The 17,091-nt window shown below is 55.2% G+C and overlaps 1 protein-coding gene and 1 non-coding gene across 19 annotated transcripts in view; both read right to left on the bottom strand.

Annotated features, from left to right (window-relative positions):
- The window catches only part of EP400 (E1A binding protein p400), a 116,105-nt gene that overhangs the window by 28,887 nt on the left and 70,127 nt on the right, over nucleotides 1–17,091 (bottom strand). For all 18 annotated transcript variants that reach the window (XM_027125173.1, XM_027125171.1, XM_027125170.1 and 15 more), the window contains 14 exons: nucleotides 15,941–16,035; nucleotides 15,163–15,434; nucleotides 10,195–10,397; nucleotides 9,938–10,107; nucleotides 8,280–8,476; nucleotides 6,485–6,596; nucleotides 6,190–6,333; nucleotides 3,020–3,160; nucleotides 2,740–2,823; nucleotides 2,290–2,421; nucleotides 2,039–2,083; nucleotides 1,779–1,932; nucleotides 1,419–1,660; nucleotides 1,151–1,324 (listed from right to left, as the gene is read on the bottom strand). In XM_027125173.1, the coding sequence (XP_026980974.1) occupies nucleotides 1,151–1,324; nucleotides 1,419–1,660; nucleotides 1,779–1,932; nucleotides 2,039–2,083; nucleotides 2,290–2,421; nucleotides 2,740–2,823; nucleotides 3,020–3,160; nucleotides 6,190–6,333; nucleotides 6,485–6,596; nucleotides 8,280–8,476; nucleotides 9,938–10,107; nucleotides 10,195–10,397; nucleotides 15,163–15,434; nucleotides 15,941–16,035 (2,165 nt within the window). The remainder of the gene's footprint in view (nucleotides 1–1,150; nucleotides 1,325–1,418; nucleotides 1,661–1,778; nucleotides 1,933–2,038; nucleotides 2,084–2,289; nucleotides 2,422–2,739; nucleotides 2,824–3,019; nucleotides 3,161–6,189; nucleotides 6,334–6,484; nucleotides 6,597–8,279; nucleotides 8,477–9,937; nucleotides 10,108–10,194; nucleotides 10,398–15,162; nucleotides 15,435–15,940; nucleotides 16,036–17,091) is intronic.
- LOC113630103 (small nucleolar RNA SNORA49) lies at nucleotides 8,764–8,891 on the bottom strand. The gene has a single exon (XR_003436822.1). It is a non-coding gene; the product is annotated as a small nucleolar RNA SNORA49 (small nucleolar RNA).

The following is a 17,091-nucleotide window of genomic DNA, read 5'->3' as shown; positions in this document are numbered from 1 at the left end:
GGTCCCTGACTGGGAGGTCTAACGTGCAATCCCCAGCTTAAACCATGAGTCCCTTCTTCCCACCCTTCTCTCTGAGACTCAACACAGATGGATCAGCAACGACATAGTGGCCGTCGTCCACCGACCACAAACACACTCCCCGGCCTGGGCTACGCCTTCCCGCCCGTCCCGCCGCCAGCTCGGCAGACAGCAGTGAGGCCGAGTGGCCAGGCTGACACAGCCAGCGGCCCGCAGCCAGCGCGCCTTCACCCTGGTTGGCCCCGGGGCACCAAGCGGCGGCTGTCCCCCAGTTTGGAGACAACTGTTTTTAGAAAAATGAAAACCAAGATTCGTTAAAGCGTGCTTATAGAAACAAAATAAGTAATTTCCATGAATTAGGAACCCAGGAGCAAACTTCATCAAAGCCCAGGATGTCTGCCGCTGCCACGCATGCCCTGGCCCGTCCCAGGCGGGAGACGCGGTCATCGCTCCCGCTCTATGACTGGGCGCCGGCCACAGGTACAGGCCAGCCCGACGCCGCGTGCCGAGGCTTTCTGCATGGAGGCCACAGACACCCTCCTGAGGACAGGCGAGGAGCTGAGAGGCAGCAAGGCGGGGACAGAGCAGATGGAGAAATGGAAAGAGACAAATGCAGCTCAAGGGAGACAAGAAAAGGCAGCGCCCTGGAGACCTCCTCAGCAGCCAGGCGGACTCGAGGGGCCACAGGTGGCCTCCTGATGACAGACACCACGTACTCGGCTGTTCTGCACTCAGAGTCTCTGATGCCCGCGGCTGGGACCAGAGTGTCTAGCGCCTGTCAAGCCGCTGCAGTGGCCAAGGCCCCGGGAAAGCACAGTGATGCACGAAGCGGGAGGCACCGACGGGCCCTCCTTCGATGAAGCTAACAGCACAGAGCCATGCCCGTCTACACACCCAACCCGGGAGGGGGGACGAAGCGCTAGGACGGCGCTGGGCCACAGGCAGCACACAGAATCTTCCAAATGACGCAGCAGCGCGGCTGCTCTCTGTCGGGCAAGATCTCGGCACAGGGACTCCGGCCGGCGGGAACGGGGACTGGGACTGTGTCTGCCCCAGCTCAGGGCCGCGCCCAGCACCCATGCCCCTCCCTCCCCCTCGCCGAGCCTCGTGCCCCGCAGGAAGGGGGCCTCACCTTCCCCTCCTCCCTTGGGATGAGCACGTTCTCGTAGCGGTTCCGGCACTGCTTGGAGGAGCGGTAGATGCGGCTGCAGGAGTTCACGACGTCGCTGACGAGGTCCCAGTTGGGCGTGTGGGCCGGGGACACGACTGTGAGGTTGAGCGGCAGCTCGAGCAGCTGCTTCACGGCCTGGAGGACCAAGGTCAGGCGCCGCGGGTCAAGGTGCTGCGCGTCAGCGGCTTCCCCGCCCTCCGAAGGGCCCTGAGGACGCGGCCGGCCTCACCTGCAGCAGCGCCCAGTCCTCGCTGATGAGCCACTCCGGGTTGTCGGGGCCGGACTCGGCGGCTGGTTTGGCAAAGGTGGGCAGAGGCTTGGCGAACTGCGTCTGCTGCTTCAACAGGATGTTCTTCTTCTGCTCCTTCCCCTCTCGGCGGATCTTCAACATGCCGGGCGTCGCGCGGTCGAACAGCGACCGCGGGGGCACCACGGCCTCCCCGTGACGCTGCTTCTTCTTCCTGCCCGCGGCTGCACGGACAGGCTGCTTCAGCCGGCAGGTCGGCGGGGAAGGGGGGCAGCAGGGCCGCGGAGGAGGATTACCGAGGCCACCGGGAGCGCCGAACCCTCTCCCGCCACGGGAACCCACCTGACGGGTCCGTCTTGTGTCTCCGGCGCTCCTTCCTCACGTACACGGGCGGCAGCTTGGACTCCGGGATGGGAGTGGTTTCGTACATGAGACACATGACTGAGTCGATGTAGATGTCGTTGTCGTCCTGGGGGGGCGTGGGCGGCGTCCAAAGCTGCGTGTGGAAGGGAGAGCCCTGAGCCGTGTGGCCCCAGGAGCAGCCGCCCTACAGGGCGGGAGGCGGGAGGTGAGCCCAGGGACACGGGGAGGCGGGCACTCACCGGCATGACCTCCGTCTGCCCGTCGGCGCCCTCATACACGAACTCCTACAGGAGAAGGGGAGCTTTTCAGGTCCACCCAGCCCTGGCTTCAAGCTGCAGCCACCCAGCATCCACCTTCACGCTGGTCAAGTCTTGGAAACAAGCTCGCAGCGTGGCTGTCGAGAAGCCCCGCGGTGCGTCTGCGCCCCGGCCGGCGGACAGCGCGGCGGGGCACGCCCGCGCGGGTAAGGGGAGCCCTCGGGCACACGTACCGCGCGGCAGGCGTCCTCCCGGGTGTAGGTGAGCAGCTGCTGCTCGGGCTCGCGCCGTGCCCGGGCCTCGCGCTCCCGCAGTGCCCGCGCATGCCGGGCCTCCCACTCGCCCACGGCGGCCAGCACGGCGCCCTGGAGAGACAGCGGTCGTTCCCATTGCCGCCCACGCCCCCTGCGCCCCCCAGCCCTGCCCCGCCCCTGTGCTCCCGGCCCGGGCCCTTCTCTTTGTTCCCAATACGTGACCCTCTTTGGAGCCCCAAGCTGCTTCAGAACCGAGGAAAACTGCACCTGCAGGTTCCTGAGGCTTCTCCCTTCCGATCAGTTTGTACACAGGTGGGTCTGGGTTTATTCCTTTAATTCTAGGCAAGTCACACTTAGTTCCAACCCAGTTTAACCCTGAAGAATCTGAGATTCTCACGTGTTAAGATGGTCAGAAGTTCATTCTCTTACCTCGCTATTTCTCTCCTTTTCTTGATCAGTGGAAGTATGGAATAATTCCAGGTAATTCAAAGCATACTTTTCAATTGGTGTGAGCTGTTTCAAGATGTATTTTTTGAATACGGTTAACAGCAAGTTCACAAGGACTTAGTTCCTCTTATGACCCCCCACCAACACTTGAATCAAAACAGCGACTGTTCTTGGTCAAGATGAACAAGAAATATCTCCCAGAAGGGTCACATGTTTAAAGTATTTAGGTGCAGAGAAGCAAATGAAGTAGAAAATGCCAAACCTGTCCCATGAAGTCCGCTAACTCCTCCAGTGGCGAGGGCTCCTCGCCCCACCGGGAACCGTCGGGGCACCGCGACCCGGGCGCCAACTCCTCTGCTGACTCGTGTGCGTCCTCCTCCAGACACTCGATGCTCTTGAGGGCCTGCAGGAAGTGTGCCCTTAGTGGACGTGACTCGGGTGCGCTCTCAACACTTCAGTTGAGGGGTACAGCCCACACCGCTGCCCACGTGCCCACACTGTACACCAAGCCTCCCACGTTGATGCCTGCTCTCCTCGGCCCCCCTCGTACGCCTGAGACGGCGGCGCCGCGGGCACAGGGAAAACGGGCACGCCCTCGAGAAGAGCCACAGGCACACAGGCTGACACGCACAGCCCAGCCCCCAGACTCAGAGAACCGAGCAGGATGGGGCGTCTGGCTGCATCTCACACCCGCCACCCACCACCCTGCCCCGGTCCTGACCATGAGAACAATTCTTCGTCGTGCACGAGATACAGGCCGTGGTCTGTGGTGAAGACAGAAACCAAGCCCCCAGAAAACGTGCTGCAGACGGCGACAGACACGTAAGGGTCAGTGTCACCACAGTTCAAGAAACGCCCATTAGACTAGCAGATGCTGCATGTGCCTCTCCCGACACCCGACAGCCAGGCTGGCAAATGCAGACACACACGCTCACGTCGGGGCCGGGGCTGGGGGGACAATGCAGCTGAGAGGATGTCAGTTAAGACGGGTACCTCTTTCCAGGGCATTGGGCAACATCTGCAGAGTTTAAAATGTAACCCTTCCTCACACGATACCCAGAAAGTATTTCCAGACAGACCGTACGTCTAAGTATGAAGCACAAAACACTGAAACACGCAGAAGAAAATAGAGAAGAACCTCTCTTAGAACGCAAAAGCACCAACCATGTGATAAAGATGGTCTGCTGGGTGGCATTAGGACCAAGAATTGCTGCTTGCTGAAAGACAGCATTAAAAAAGGCAAACCACAGGCTGGGAGAAGACATTTTCCATGTATCCCACAAAAGCCTCGCATCCAGAATACAGAAAAAAAGCCAAGAAGCCATTAAGGAAAAAAAAGAATCCAGTTAAAAAAAATAGGAAAAAGACACGAACGAGCACTTCATCAACAAGCACCCACGCTGCCAATGAATGCAAAGCTCACCAGCCAGGAGCAAACTGCACTTCAAGCAGGGATGCGCCCACACTGCCCCCCACGCCTGCACCTCTGAACCGGCCCCAGTCCAGGGTCAACATACAGCCAGGCGATGCTCCCAACCCACATGTCCGCGGGCAGCCCATCTCCATCGCCCTCGTCCCCCAGCCACACCTGGCCCCTACTGTCCGGACCCAGAGGTGCTGCCCCTCCACCCCTAACACTCCTCCTGGACACCGCATGGCGCACCATCTCCGCAGGGTGATGGTGTGTCATCTCTCCTGTCACTAGAACAGAAGCTTTGTGGAGGACGAGAGTTCTTTCTCTCAACTCTATACCCCTTCTGCCTACAACAGCGCCCAACTCACAGTAGGATGTTCAGCCAGAACGTTTCAAAGAATCTGTGTGCTGAAACACCACACTGTGCCGACATCTCAGAGATGCACTGAGAAACAACAGCAAGGGTGTGTAACACACTCACATTCCTCAAACACACATGCCTCCAGGCCTCACGTTTCTTCCAGGATCCATGTAAGGTATATACTTTTTAAATTTATTTATTATTTATTTATTTTTGGCTGCGTTTTTGGTCTTCGTTGCTGCGCGCGGGCTTTCTCTAGTTGCGGCGAGTGAGGGCTACTCTTCATTGTGGTGTGCAGGCTTCTCACTGCAGTGGCTCCTCTTGTTGTGGAGCACAGGTTCTAGGCGCGCAGGCTTCAGTAGTTGAGGCACGCGGGCTCAGCCGTTGTGGCTCACAGGCTTCAGTAGTGGCACGTGGGCTCAGCAGTTGTGGCACGTGGGCTCAGCAGTTGCGGCGCACAGGCTCAGCTGCTCCACGGCACGTGGGATCCTCCCGGACCAGGGCTGGAACCCGAGTCCCCCACACTGGCAGGCGAGTTCTTGGACACTGTGCCACCAGGGACCCCCATAAGACTTTTAACAATGGTTGAGTGGTCACCTCCAGGACAGGTAACCTACTGTTTCCCTACTATCATTTCTGTTGTGAGGTTTCTACAATCATTTCCGTTATGAGGTTTAGATCATGCTGTTTGACGTTTTTTTTTTAAAAAAACCTGGTGCACGTATCACCAATTTTTAAAAGAAAACAGTACATCTATCTGTCCCTCCTGATACCGAAACAGCTGTAAGGTACTTCTGTGCAAGTGACATTATACACAGACAACTCCTGGAAGAAAATGTGAAAGACAGCTGACAGTGGTGGTCTCTGAGAGGGAAGTGAGGGCCTGGTGCAGGACACTTACTTTTCATTATAAATTCTTGAAGGTTTTTTACCACACGCATTTATTACTTCTCAATCACTGGATAGTCAAGTTTCAAAAACAGGAGAGGAGGTGTCCTGCAGTCAAAGGCCCCCAGGAGGCAGGACGGGAGCAGGGTCTCGGGGAGGGAAGCAAGGGGCCTGACAGGCAAGCGTGTGCCAGGTCTGCACAGCAGCACTGCCCCAAAGCAGCAGCGCGCGAGCCAAGCGCGCAGTCTGCGACCTCAAGGGTCCGGGCCGGAAACGCAGAAGGCGAGATTTCAGTTAGAATCCAAGGCATTGTCATCTCAGCGGGTGACCAACGCAGGGAGGCTGGGTGAGACAGCTGCTATTCTTTTTGGTTCTGTCCTCAGAGTGGGATGTGTATCTCACACTCACGCCAGGGCTCCCTGCAGAGCGGGGCATCCTCCCCAGCAACGCTGTGACAGAGGTGCTGACACAGCAGGGTGGAGGGGTCGGGGCACAAAGTCACACAGGACGGCGAGGGGTGGCCCGAGAAGCGTGGGTGAAAACGGCGACGGTGGCAGGGTGGGCAGCGAGGCCCACACCGCTCTCTCGCGCGTCCTTCACCTCTTTTTACAACTAAAATCCCCCAAACCAAAAGCAGGGAGGGAGGGGCTGACAGGCCAGGCTCGAGCGACTGGAGCCTGGGGAGGGGGCGGCAGCAGTGCCGCAGGAGCGGAGGGCAGACCCAAAGCCCCAGACCCGACGCCGCCAGGCCGGCGCCGGCCACCCTCACCTCTATGAAAGGCCTGGCAATTTTGGGTGCGATGGTTTCTGTGACAGAAGGTTCCTGAGAAAGGACGACAAACTCCTCGGCTTTCACTGGGAAGCCAGTGTCATCCACGGGTGGATAAACCTCAAACAGCTCCTGGATCGTCCGCTGACACAGAAATGAGGACCACTGAGCTTGAGGCCTCCGCGCGTGGAAAACCGCCAGCAGCCACCCCCCTCAATCGTTACACCCGCCCGGTTCCCGTCACTGTGTGGCAACCCCGCCCCCCGGCCCCAGGCCTCCTCGTGCACGACGGTACCTGCGTGAGGAACGCCATGGAGTAGTCGTTTCCCTGAGCAGCCACTTCTCGGATCAAATCTTTGGTTCCATTTTTCAACAACTTCTCCTCAATGGAATTGCCACTCACGAGCCTACAAACCAAATACACATGCGACAGCTAAGTCCCCAGGAGCTGAGGACGGCACGAGTGCCACGGTGCCTGGACCACCCGGCAGAACAGCACCTGCGTGGCACGGCTTGTCAGCCCCACTCTGCGCTGGTTCCTTCCTTCGTGCGGAGCCCAGAGGTGACCATGCCTGTCCCGCCTCCCACACGGCAGGAGGGCGGGCCCCGGAGGCCCGCATGCCACCCACGCTGGCCATCCATGTCCCCCACCGGCCTCCACCTGGAAAGGCCCCCGGGGGCCTCCGGACCCTCGAGCCCCGTCTCCTTCAGTGCTGACGGTGGCGGGCGGGCGCCCCCGCATCACTGTGCACCTCTCTGCGCTGCACCCCCAAATGAACCCGTGTCCAGTGGCTGCAGCCCAAGGATGCGTGTCCCCTGGCTCCCGCTTTGTGCCCCCAGAAAGCTGCAGTAACCATTCCCACACCCATGATCAGCGCTTTCACTAAAAAATGATGTTAAAACTTTTACTATCGCTTTGGGGAGACTTCACAATTTTACGAACCAGGTCTTCCCGTCTAAGAACAGAGCACATCCTCCCGCTGGTGACATCTCTCAGCTTATGCCCTTCCACGATTTTATACTCTACTTCCTACACATCCAGCACCTTTACTGCTAAGGTCATTCCTAAGAGTTTACAGATTGTGTCTCCTGAGAATAAAACGTTTTCCCCCGTTTCTAGCTAGTAACTGCTAAAGGGCCAATGATAAGGAAGGGATTACACAATGAAACGTTATCCATTTATATAAACAATGTATCAAATTTGTATTTATTAACACAGAAATACACTCACAATATACTGTTAAAAGAAAACAGGATTACGCAGTAAGACTGACTGCTGGCATGAGCCATCTAAAAAAAACCAGGGAAATGTCTGGAAAGACACACACCAAAATGCTACTGACTGCCGTCTGGGCAGGATACTGATTTTCTCCATGTGCTTTCCTTTTTTTTTTTTTCTTTTTCTTTTCAATGAACAAGTAATACATTTATAATCAGGAAAAAATTAAAGCTATTTAAACACAGTGCATGGATGACGACGTCTTGATGAAAACGGCGAGGGTTACACACGTGGGCTGGGGTCCCCGTCCCAGGCTGGCCGCCAGGGACCGCACCCTCGGTGCTGACCCCAGAGGTGGCAGGAGCGCAGGGGAAGGGGGGCAGCGCGTGCCTGGCACACTCGGGCACCAGACGGGCAGCCAGCGGGGGCCGAGTGCTGCTGTGCTCTCCCAGTCGACACTCCCAGAACTCAGAAACAATGGCAGAGGCTTCTCTGCTTTCCTCAACTGCGTGTGGTTGGCCGCTTGTAAGATTTAAATGCTTTCAATAGGGAATTTACAAATTGCTAACTGTTAAGTTATGATAATTTATATCTGAAAATACTTGAAACAACCTAGAACATGAAGCACCCTCTTAAGGGTCAGGGACTCCAGGAGAAATACAAGTACACGTCGGAAGGACAGCAGTTATGTCTCAGCAGCACAACCCAGTCACCGCTGCAAACAAACTCAGTTACGCCCCAGGCAGATGCTGAGTATAAAGAAAGAACACACAGGACGGCAGGAACACGAGCCTGCCTGAAGGAAAGTAAACAGAACGTGGGAGAAGCTTCTGCAGTACGCTGCAGCCCCCGGCCCAGCCGCCTGCCTCACCTGTATATGTGCACGTCCTTGCGCCGCCCGATCCGGTCGCACCACTCCTGGGCCTTGGCGTCCATCACCGGGTTGAGGTCGTGGTCGTAGAACACCACCGCGTCCGCCTCCACCAGGCTCACGCCCGTGGCGCGGCTGTGTGTGGAAAGGAGGGCACAGAAGACCCGCCGGTCCCGGTTGAAACTCCTCATCAGGTCCTGAGGCGAAATGAAACCCCGAGTTACCATCCCTGCCAAACAACAGGCAACCTCTGACGTGTTCTGGTACTTATCAGTTAGAAATTATTCCGTAACGCAACTGTTCGGTTTGTGTTTCTTTTGACGCGAGGTCCGTGTTCCAATTACACCGGACTTTAGCATTTTATTGTGGCTCTTCCGGGCACGTGCCTCATCTCTCGCTTACTGGTTGCCGACACCTCTACCCTGTTTAAGCATCGCCAGTCAGCAGGTACAGAAAGGAAAGTGTTCGACCCCACCCGACCTGTGCTGTCAGCTCCACGAGTGGGCCCCACAGGACAGCAGTCTCCCTGGGGAGGGATGCGTGCTCTTTCATGTACCCTCCGGCAATGCCAGGCGCTTTACAGCAAAAGCCCCTGGAGTAAGGCCGAGGGAGCAGCCGCCGGCCTCCCCACTCCCGCAGGGCCGCCAGCTGAAATGGCCTCATTCCCACGACTTCTCTCCTGCAATGACTTCAGCGCCCAAACAGACCTTAGCAGGTGTGACCTGCCCTCTTCCTTCAGGAAATTCTCTATATAATTTGTTACATCACTCCGGACAGAACTTGTCACTAAGACCGTGGTGTACCTCCTTCCAGGCCTTCTCAGCATGGGGAGGGCTGCCTGTGCTGGACGGCGTGAAGTGGGTAATGTGATATACAGGCCAGCAGCTTGTCTGCACTCGGGAATGCTCTGCCTTGATACTAAAACCTGTTCTGAAACGCTGCTGAAGATGGCTTCCTAGTTCACGCTGTGGGACACTCGGGACAGGGCCAAGCCCTGTGGCACGCAGACCACTACTGACCCATTCTCCTACTCCTGGACTGGGACTTTGCTCCCCACTGGGGCTTATCACAAACATTTCCACCATCAACAACTCTGCATATGCACCCCCGAGTGCTGCTAAAGGAGAGAGCCCCAGACGCAGAATTAGCAGGTCAGGCGCACATCCTTTTTCAGGCTCACAGCCACACTGTCAGCTCGCCTTCTAGAAAGTTGTGCTAATTTGCGCCCCACCAGCAGCGCACGAGAAAGCTGCTCTCGCTGTGCCTGATGGAATCCAGCTACCCTTAGCTAACCTGACAGGTAAAGAACGGGCATGTTATTTTAACCTGTAATTCTTTAACTGTAGATCAGTCTGCAGAACTTCCTGTTTTCATGTGGCTGCCTCCCGAAGGACACCCATCTCCTCCCTGTAAGGACTGCAGGTCACCAGTTTTGATTCTGAGACATCTAGCCAACTGCACTTCCCAAATAACAGGACTTAGGAAAAAATGTCAAAGGATGGAGCTAAAGTCCAAAGACACTAAGAAGTTCTTCCCTTGTTTAGAAAGCATGGCAACACTGAGTTTGCACAGCTCTGAGAAACTAGGTTAGAAACTGGCGATCAAAGTTAACCCAAATGAGTCACAAACGATAACAAAAGAAATGATTTCTTTCCTACCTGCCGTTGTTCACTGTTGGCGTTTTCGTCAATTCTTATATAGGTGAGATAATGGAAGTTCAAGAACATTTCTAAAATGTCTAACATGAGAACCATCTGCGATAAAATCAGCACGCGACGTCCTTCAGATTTCAACTTCTGAAGTAAGATAGCCAACGCTTCCAGCTTTCCTGTGAAATGAGTAACATCAACAGCATCTCATACTCCAAAGCAAGTGCATCCGACACAGGCAGCAGTACAGACGGGGTGTCTCGTACCTGAGTCAAACTGGACCAGTCTCAGCTCGGGAAACCGCAGGGAGCGCAGAGCTGTCACCCGCTGCAGCTGCTGGGCGAAGGGCGCCGTGTGCTCCCGCAGGTAGTGTCTGAAGAGCCTCATCTTGTGGCTGTAGCGGGAGGGCGGCCTCGCCACCCACAAGCACGGGGGCGCGGCCACCACCGGCGGGATCACACACACCACCCTGAGAAGCAGACAGCACATGTGTCACAGGTGGCGCACCTGGGGTGTCTCCGCCGAGCGGCCCCTCTGTCTCAGGCAGCGAAGGCTTGAGAAGGAAGAGGGCAGAACCACCTGGCAGTCGGGAGTCACCAGGGCAGCCAGAGCGCCTAGCTCCAGTCACCGGGCTGCTGGACCACACTATCACAGCAACCACGGGGGCGGGTCCCGACCAGTCCCGGCCAGTGAGGGCTACCCAGATCAAAATGAACAGCGCAGGGTACCCCCAGGGCAGAGGGATGGGTGCAGAGGCAGCCTGCCGTCTTTGGATGGCAATTCCGGAATGCAGGCACTCTGTCGCCTGGACGGTCTGGGGGAGGATGTGAGTCCTGAAGCTGCTACAGCCACCGTGCCACCAGAAAGGGAGCCAGACTTGGGAGGAGGGGCCCCGCAGAGAGCAGCACCATGACGACTCAGATGAGCCATGACAGCCAACCTGACACCCACCTCCAACCTGCAGACACCACCTGCTCCAGAAAAGCCCTCATTCTGGGACTCAGCACAAGCCGGGCTTGCATGATGACTTGCTACCAACTGCATGCAAACTACAAAACCACTTATGACCAAAGCTCTGATCAATGAAATCAAAGAAGCACTAAATAAATGGAGAAATATTCCATGTTCATGGACAGGAAGATCCAATACTGTCGAGATGTCAGTTCTTCCCGACTTGATCTAGACGTTCAATGCAATCCCAGCCAGCTATTCTGTAGATACCAACCGACTGAATCTAAAGTTTACATGGAGAAGCAACTGCCCGGAAGAGCCAACACGATACTGAATAAGAAAAAGTTGGAGGACTGGCACTACCTGACTTCAAGACTACCAGAAAGCTACAGTGATCAACAGCATGGTACCGGCAAAAGAACAAGCAAACAGATCAATGGAACAGAACAGAAAGCCCAGAAAGAGACTCTCATAATTACAGTCAATTGACTTTTGGCAAAGGAACAAAGGTAACACAAGGGAGCAAAGACAGTCTTGTCAACAAATAGTGCTAGAAGGCTTCCCTGGTGGTGCAGTGGTTAAGAATCCGCCTGCCAATGCAGGGTACACAGGTCTGAGCCCTGGTCTGGGAAGATCCCACATGCCGCAGAGCAACTAAGCCCGTGCGCCACGACTACTGAGCCTGCACTCTAGAGCCTGTGAGCCACAACTACTGAGCCCGTGTGCCACAACTACTGAAGCCCACGCGCCTAGAGCCTATGCTCTGCAACAAGAGAAGCCACCGCAACGAGAAGCCTGCGCGCCGCGACAGAGTAGCCCCTGCTTGCCGCAACGAGAGAAAGCCCGCGCCCAGCAATGAAGACCCAACGCAGCCAAAATAAATAAATATTATTAAAAAAAAAAAAAAGAACTGTTATCCAAAATACACAAAGAAGTCTTAAAATGCAACAATAAAAAAACAAGCAACCTGTTTTAAAAATGGGCCAAAGACCTTAGGAGACATGTTACCAAAGGTATACAGATGACAAATACGGATATGAAAAGATGCTCAACATACATACCATCAGGGAAATGCAAATTAAAACAATGAGATACCACTACACATCTATTAAAACAGCCAAAATCCAGACCACTGACAACAGCAGTCGCTGGCGAGGCTGTGGAGCAACAGGAACTCTCGTCAGCGCTGCTGGGAGCGCAGGATGCTGCAGCCACTTTGGAAGGCAGTGTGGCGGTTTCTAACAAAACTAAACATTCTCTTACCGTGTGATCTGGTAATCACGCTCCTTGGTATTCACGCAAATGAATTAAAAACCATGTCCACACAAAAACCTACACATCGGTGTTTATAGCAGCTTTATTCATAATTGCCAAATCTTAGAAGCAACCACGTTGTCCTTCAGTAGGTGAACGTATTTAAGCAGACTGTGGTGCTTCCAGACAATGGAATATTATTCAGGGCTAAAAGGAAATGAGCTATCAAGCCATGAAGAGACAAGGAGAAACCTTAGGTGCACATTCCTACGTGAAAGAAGCCATCTGAAAAGGCTGCCTACTCTATGTTCCAACTATCTGACATTCTGGAAGAGCAAAACTATGGAGACAGTGAAAAGATAAGTGGTTGCCAGGGTTTCAGGCGGGGCTGGGGGGGGAGGGACGAATGAGCAGAGCACAGCGGGGTTTCAGGGCAGTGAAGCTACTCTGCACGATCCTCTAATGGCGGGTGCGCGTCACTATACACTTGTGCGAGCCCACAGAACACCCAAGGCCAAAAGCACAGCCCCCCGTGCACCGCGGACCCTGGGCGCTGATGAAGAATCACCGGAGGCGCATGGGTTGTAAGGAGCGCGCTACTCCGGCGCGGGGTGCTGACGGTGGGGGCAGCTGGCGGAAGGCGGGAGCCCTGCGCGCCTTCCCCTCGATTTTGCCGTGAACCCGAGACTGCTCTAACAAACAGCCTCTGTCTTAAAAAGTCATCTGCAAATATTTTCTCCCATTCTGAGGGTTGACTTTTCATCTCGTTTATGGTTTCCTTTTCTGTGCAAAAGCTTTTAAGTGTCATTTGGTCCCATTTGTTTAGTTTTGTTTTTATTTCCATTACTCTAGGAGGTGGGTCAGAAAGGATCTTGCTGTGATTTATGTCATAGTGTTCTGCCTATGTTTTCCTCTAAGAGTTTGATAGTAGCCCGGAGGTGGAAACAACCTAAATGCCCATCATCGGATGAATGGATAAAGAAGATGTGGCACATACATACAATGGAATATTACTCAGCCATAAAAAGAAACGAAATTGAGCTATTTGTAATGAGGTGGATAGACCTAGAGTCTGTCATACAGAGTGAAGTAAGTCAGAAAGAAAAAGACAAATACCGTATGCTAACACATATATATGGAATTTAAGAAGAAAAAAAAATGTCATGAAGAACCTAGGGGTAAGAGAGGAATAAAGACACAGACCTCCTAGAGAACGGACTTGAGGTTATGGGGAGGGGGAAGGGTGAGCTGTGACAGGGCGAGAGAGAGTCATGGACATATACACACTAACAAACGTAAGGTAGATAGCTAGTTGGAAGCAGCCGCATGGCACAGGGAGATTGGCTTGGTGCTTTGTGACAGCCTGGAGGGGTGGGATAGGGAGGGTGGGAGGGAGGGAGATGCAAGAGGGAAGAGATATGGGAACATATGTATGTGTATAACTGATTCACTTTGTTATAAAGCAGAAACTAACACACCCTTGTAAAGCAATTATACCCCAATAAAGATGTTAAAAAAAAAAAAAAAAAGTCATCTGTAACGTCAGAGGAAAAGGAGGAAAGACAGACAAGTCAGCATCCGAAGCAAGACAAGTGCGCGGAGGGCGGCAACCTCCCTACACAGTGAAGCAGGGAAGAGCTCCTCGCGGAGGCCACGCCCAGTTCCATCGTTTCCAGAGGCCTAAAGAGGACACACCCTGAAAGCTGAGCCCGGGCACACAAAACAGAAGGGAGAGGAAATACCCTCAGGCTGAAACTCAAAATCAGGCCAAAGCAGTGAATGAAGCTGCAAGCAGGGCCTGACACTACGTGGGGCAGAGAGACCAGGGCCCAGGTCTGGCGGGGGAGGGGCTGATACGCCGGTGGGCCCCAACAGCTGGGCTTCTCTTTCTCTCTCTCTCTCTTTTCTTGGCCTTACTGGGCGGCATGAAAAAATTCCCCGACCATGGATCAAACCCACGTCCCCAGCAGCGGAAGCGTGGAATCTTAACCCCTGGACTCTTAAACACATGTTTCTCATCATGCAACGGTAAATCATTCCCGTGGTTTCTTAATAAAATATTGTTATTGGGCTTCCCTGGTGGCGCGGTGGTTAAGAACCCACCTGCCAATGCTAAGGGACACAGGTTCGAGCCCTGGTCCAGGAAGATCTCACATGCCGCAGAACAACTAAGCCCGTGCGCTGCAACTACTGAGCCTGTGCTCTAGAGCCTGCGAGCCACAACTACTGAAGCCTGCACGCCTAGAGCCCATGGTCTACAACAAGAGAAGCCACCGCACTGAGAAGCCTGCGCACCAAAATAAATGAGAAGCCAAAAATAAATAAATAAGTAAATTTAAAAATAATAATAATAATTTTTTTTCTTTTTTTTTTGGCTGCATTGGGTCTTCGTTGCTGCATGCGGGCTTTCTCTAGTTGTGGAAAGCGGGGGCTACTCTTTGTTGCGGTGTGCAGGCTTCTCATTGCGGTGGCTTCTCTTGTTGCAGAGCACGGGCTGTAGGCGTGCAGGCTTCAGTAGTTGTGGCACGCGGGCTCAGTAGTTGTGGCACGCGGGCTCAGTAGTTGTGGCTCGCGGGCTCTAGAGCACAGGCTCAGTAGCTCTGCGGCATGTGGGATCTTCCCGGACCAGGGCCCGAACCCGTGTCCCCTGAATTGGCAGGCGGATTCTTAACCACTGCGCCGCCAGGGAAGTCCCTAAAATATTATTTTAAAAGAGCAAAATGGAAAAAGTGGTCTACAACACAACGGTCTGGCCCCCAGCCCTGAATGAGCACGGTGCTGTGCTCTGCACCCAGGCCCAGGCCCGTGGGGTACAGAACTGATCCGCAGGGAGGGGCATACAGGCTCCCAGAGGGTGGAGAGGCCATCTGGTGCCAAAGCTGAAGACTCTGAAACAGATTTCGGACAGACTCCAAGGGACAACCCGGGGAGAAACTTAGAGGGATGAGATCAGCGTCCACAGAACAACAAAAGCTGCTTGGGCGCCACACAGCGACTGAGTAAAGAACGCTTACAGCATGCTACCGTACCTGTCCATGACGTCCTGGAGGGATTCCTGACGTTGAGTCAGGGTCAAAATCAGGTCCCTGTGAGTTGTCGAGGGTGACGTGTACCGGCTCGTGGGCCCAGCCCCCTTCCCATGACCTCCATCAGGAGCCCCGAGCCAAGGCAACTGCCCTCTGCCAGGCAGGGAACAAACCCCCAACAGGTCTCTGCCGTAGACAGGGGTGCGAGAGCAGCGCCGTTCGTTGACAAAATAAATCTGGTCCAGCCGCTCTTTCAAAAGTCTGGTCTTTTCCTCCTTCATCAAAAACAGAGATGAAAACGGTTACTGAGAAACAGCACGGCCAGTTCCCGGCCTCACCAAGCCCCATGGGTCCCTCACGCACGGTGACCGGCCGCAGAGCACGCTTAGACGTGCGGGCCCTGGCTCCACGGGAGACAGTGACAGAAAAGAGAGCAGAGCAAATGGGCGCCGTTTTCTCTGCCAACGTGTAAAGTACTTCTTGAGACACAGTGAGCGTTTCTAATGCCTGGAAGACCAGTAGAAGAATACAAAAAAATGTGAAAGGGCATTTTTGCAATCCTAAAGCCTGGTTTCATTTCTTTTAGTAGGAAAAGCGTCTTTAAGATCAAAATTCTCTAATTTAGAGAGACAGCGCGTTTTTAGCAGCAGATAAACTGATGCCGCCTCGCAGAAGCGGTTAAGTATCACAACCCTCCCGAGTGACAAGCAGCTCCCGAGAGCGACTTCCGCGCATGCAGGGGTGGCGCTGGCACCGCGTGCTGGGGTCTGCTGCCCCGTACCTGCGTCGGCCCGGCGACGGGAGAGGCTGGCTTGGAGGCCACTCCAGGTTCTCCTGCGGCCAGGGGACTGACTGCCAGTCGGCTGGGCACACCCACTACAAAGGCAAAAACGAAGGGTTGGCATACAAAACTACCAGCAACGCTCTCCGGAACATCGTCAGCTTCCACTAGCACGTTTCTGGAGTGGGTCAACCGTTCACAACCACCAGTAAGTGCTCTCCCGCTCTCTGGCCAGGGTCTGAGCTGAGCGCCGCGATCTGCCTCCTTCCTTTGGCAGCGCCCGGCGTGACCTCAGACCCGCGGTCACTCCCGTCACTGCGCCAAGCAGCAGCCACGCGGGCCCAGCGCTCCACTGCCCTTGGCATCTCGGCAGCATTGACCTGCGTGCCTGGGACAGAGGGATGCCTGGGCCCCACGCGGCCTGCTCCCGTCAGCCACGCCACACTGCCCGTCTGACAGAGGCTCCTCCGCAAGGGCCTGCGGAAGAGGCGGCTGAGGACCGAGAAGGGGCCACTTGCGGGGAGCGACAGAGAAGGGTCGAGGTGACTAGAACCCAGCGGCCGGACTGGTGTCAGGTCGGGAAGCTGGGGCCCGCAGAGCAGGACTGAGCGCCCTCCGGGGAGGGTGCTGGCACAGCTGGTTCCAGGAAGCAGGAAGAAAGCCTGAAGAACAGACCAACCAAGTAGAGCTGCACGGCCTGGCTGGGAGGTAGAGCAGCCGCCAGGCGATGCTGCCAGCCTCATGGTCCCTCCAGCACCCACTCACTGACAGAGCCCAGTGGGGACGGGGTGCAGAGGCCCCACCCCAACGGCACCACAGACGACCCAGGGCCTGGGGCTGGGCAGTGACCAGGGATTCCACTTGAGAGAGGTCCCTGCCGCTTGCATACATCAACCTGACCCAAGTGCCCGTGCCCGATGTTTGCAGTGTGGGTGTGTCTGGAGAGCAGGGGACCCTGGCGGGAAGGAGGCTGCGGAACAGGCAAGGAGGCACACTGGCCGCAGACAGGTCCAGGTCCAAACCCTGCTCCGTTACCTGTCCAAGAACTTCTAGCACGTGCCCTAAGTGTATCTGTAACATTAACAAGCAAAATTTCTCATGATTCCAAGTTTCTTGTCAGAGCAAACCCAAATCAAACATCTAAAGGCTGA

The sequence above is a fragment of the Aethalodelphis obliquidens genome, unplaced genomic scaffold (genome assembly GCF_003676395.1).
Source record: "Aethalodelphis obliquidens isolate GAN/ISIS:26980383/991018 unplaced genomic scaffold, ASM367639v1 scaffold28, whole genome shotgun sequence".
Lineage (NCBI taxonomy): Eukaryota > Metazoa > Chordata > Mammalia > Artiodactyla > Delphinidae > Aethalodelphis > Aethalodelphis obliquidens.
The sequence above is the reverse complement of the archived record's forward strand: the minus strand, read 5'-3'. Positions and strand labels throughout refer to the sequence as shown.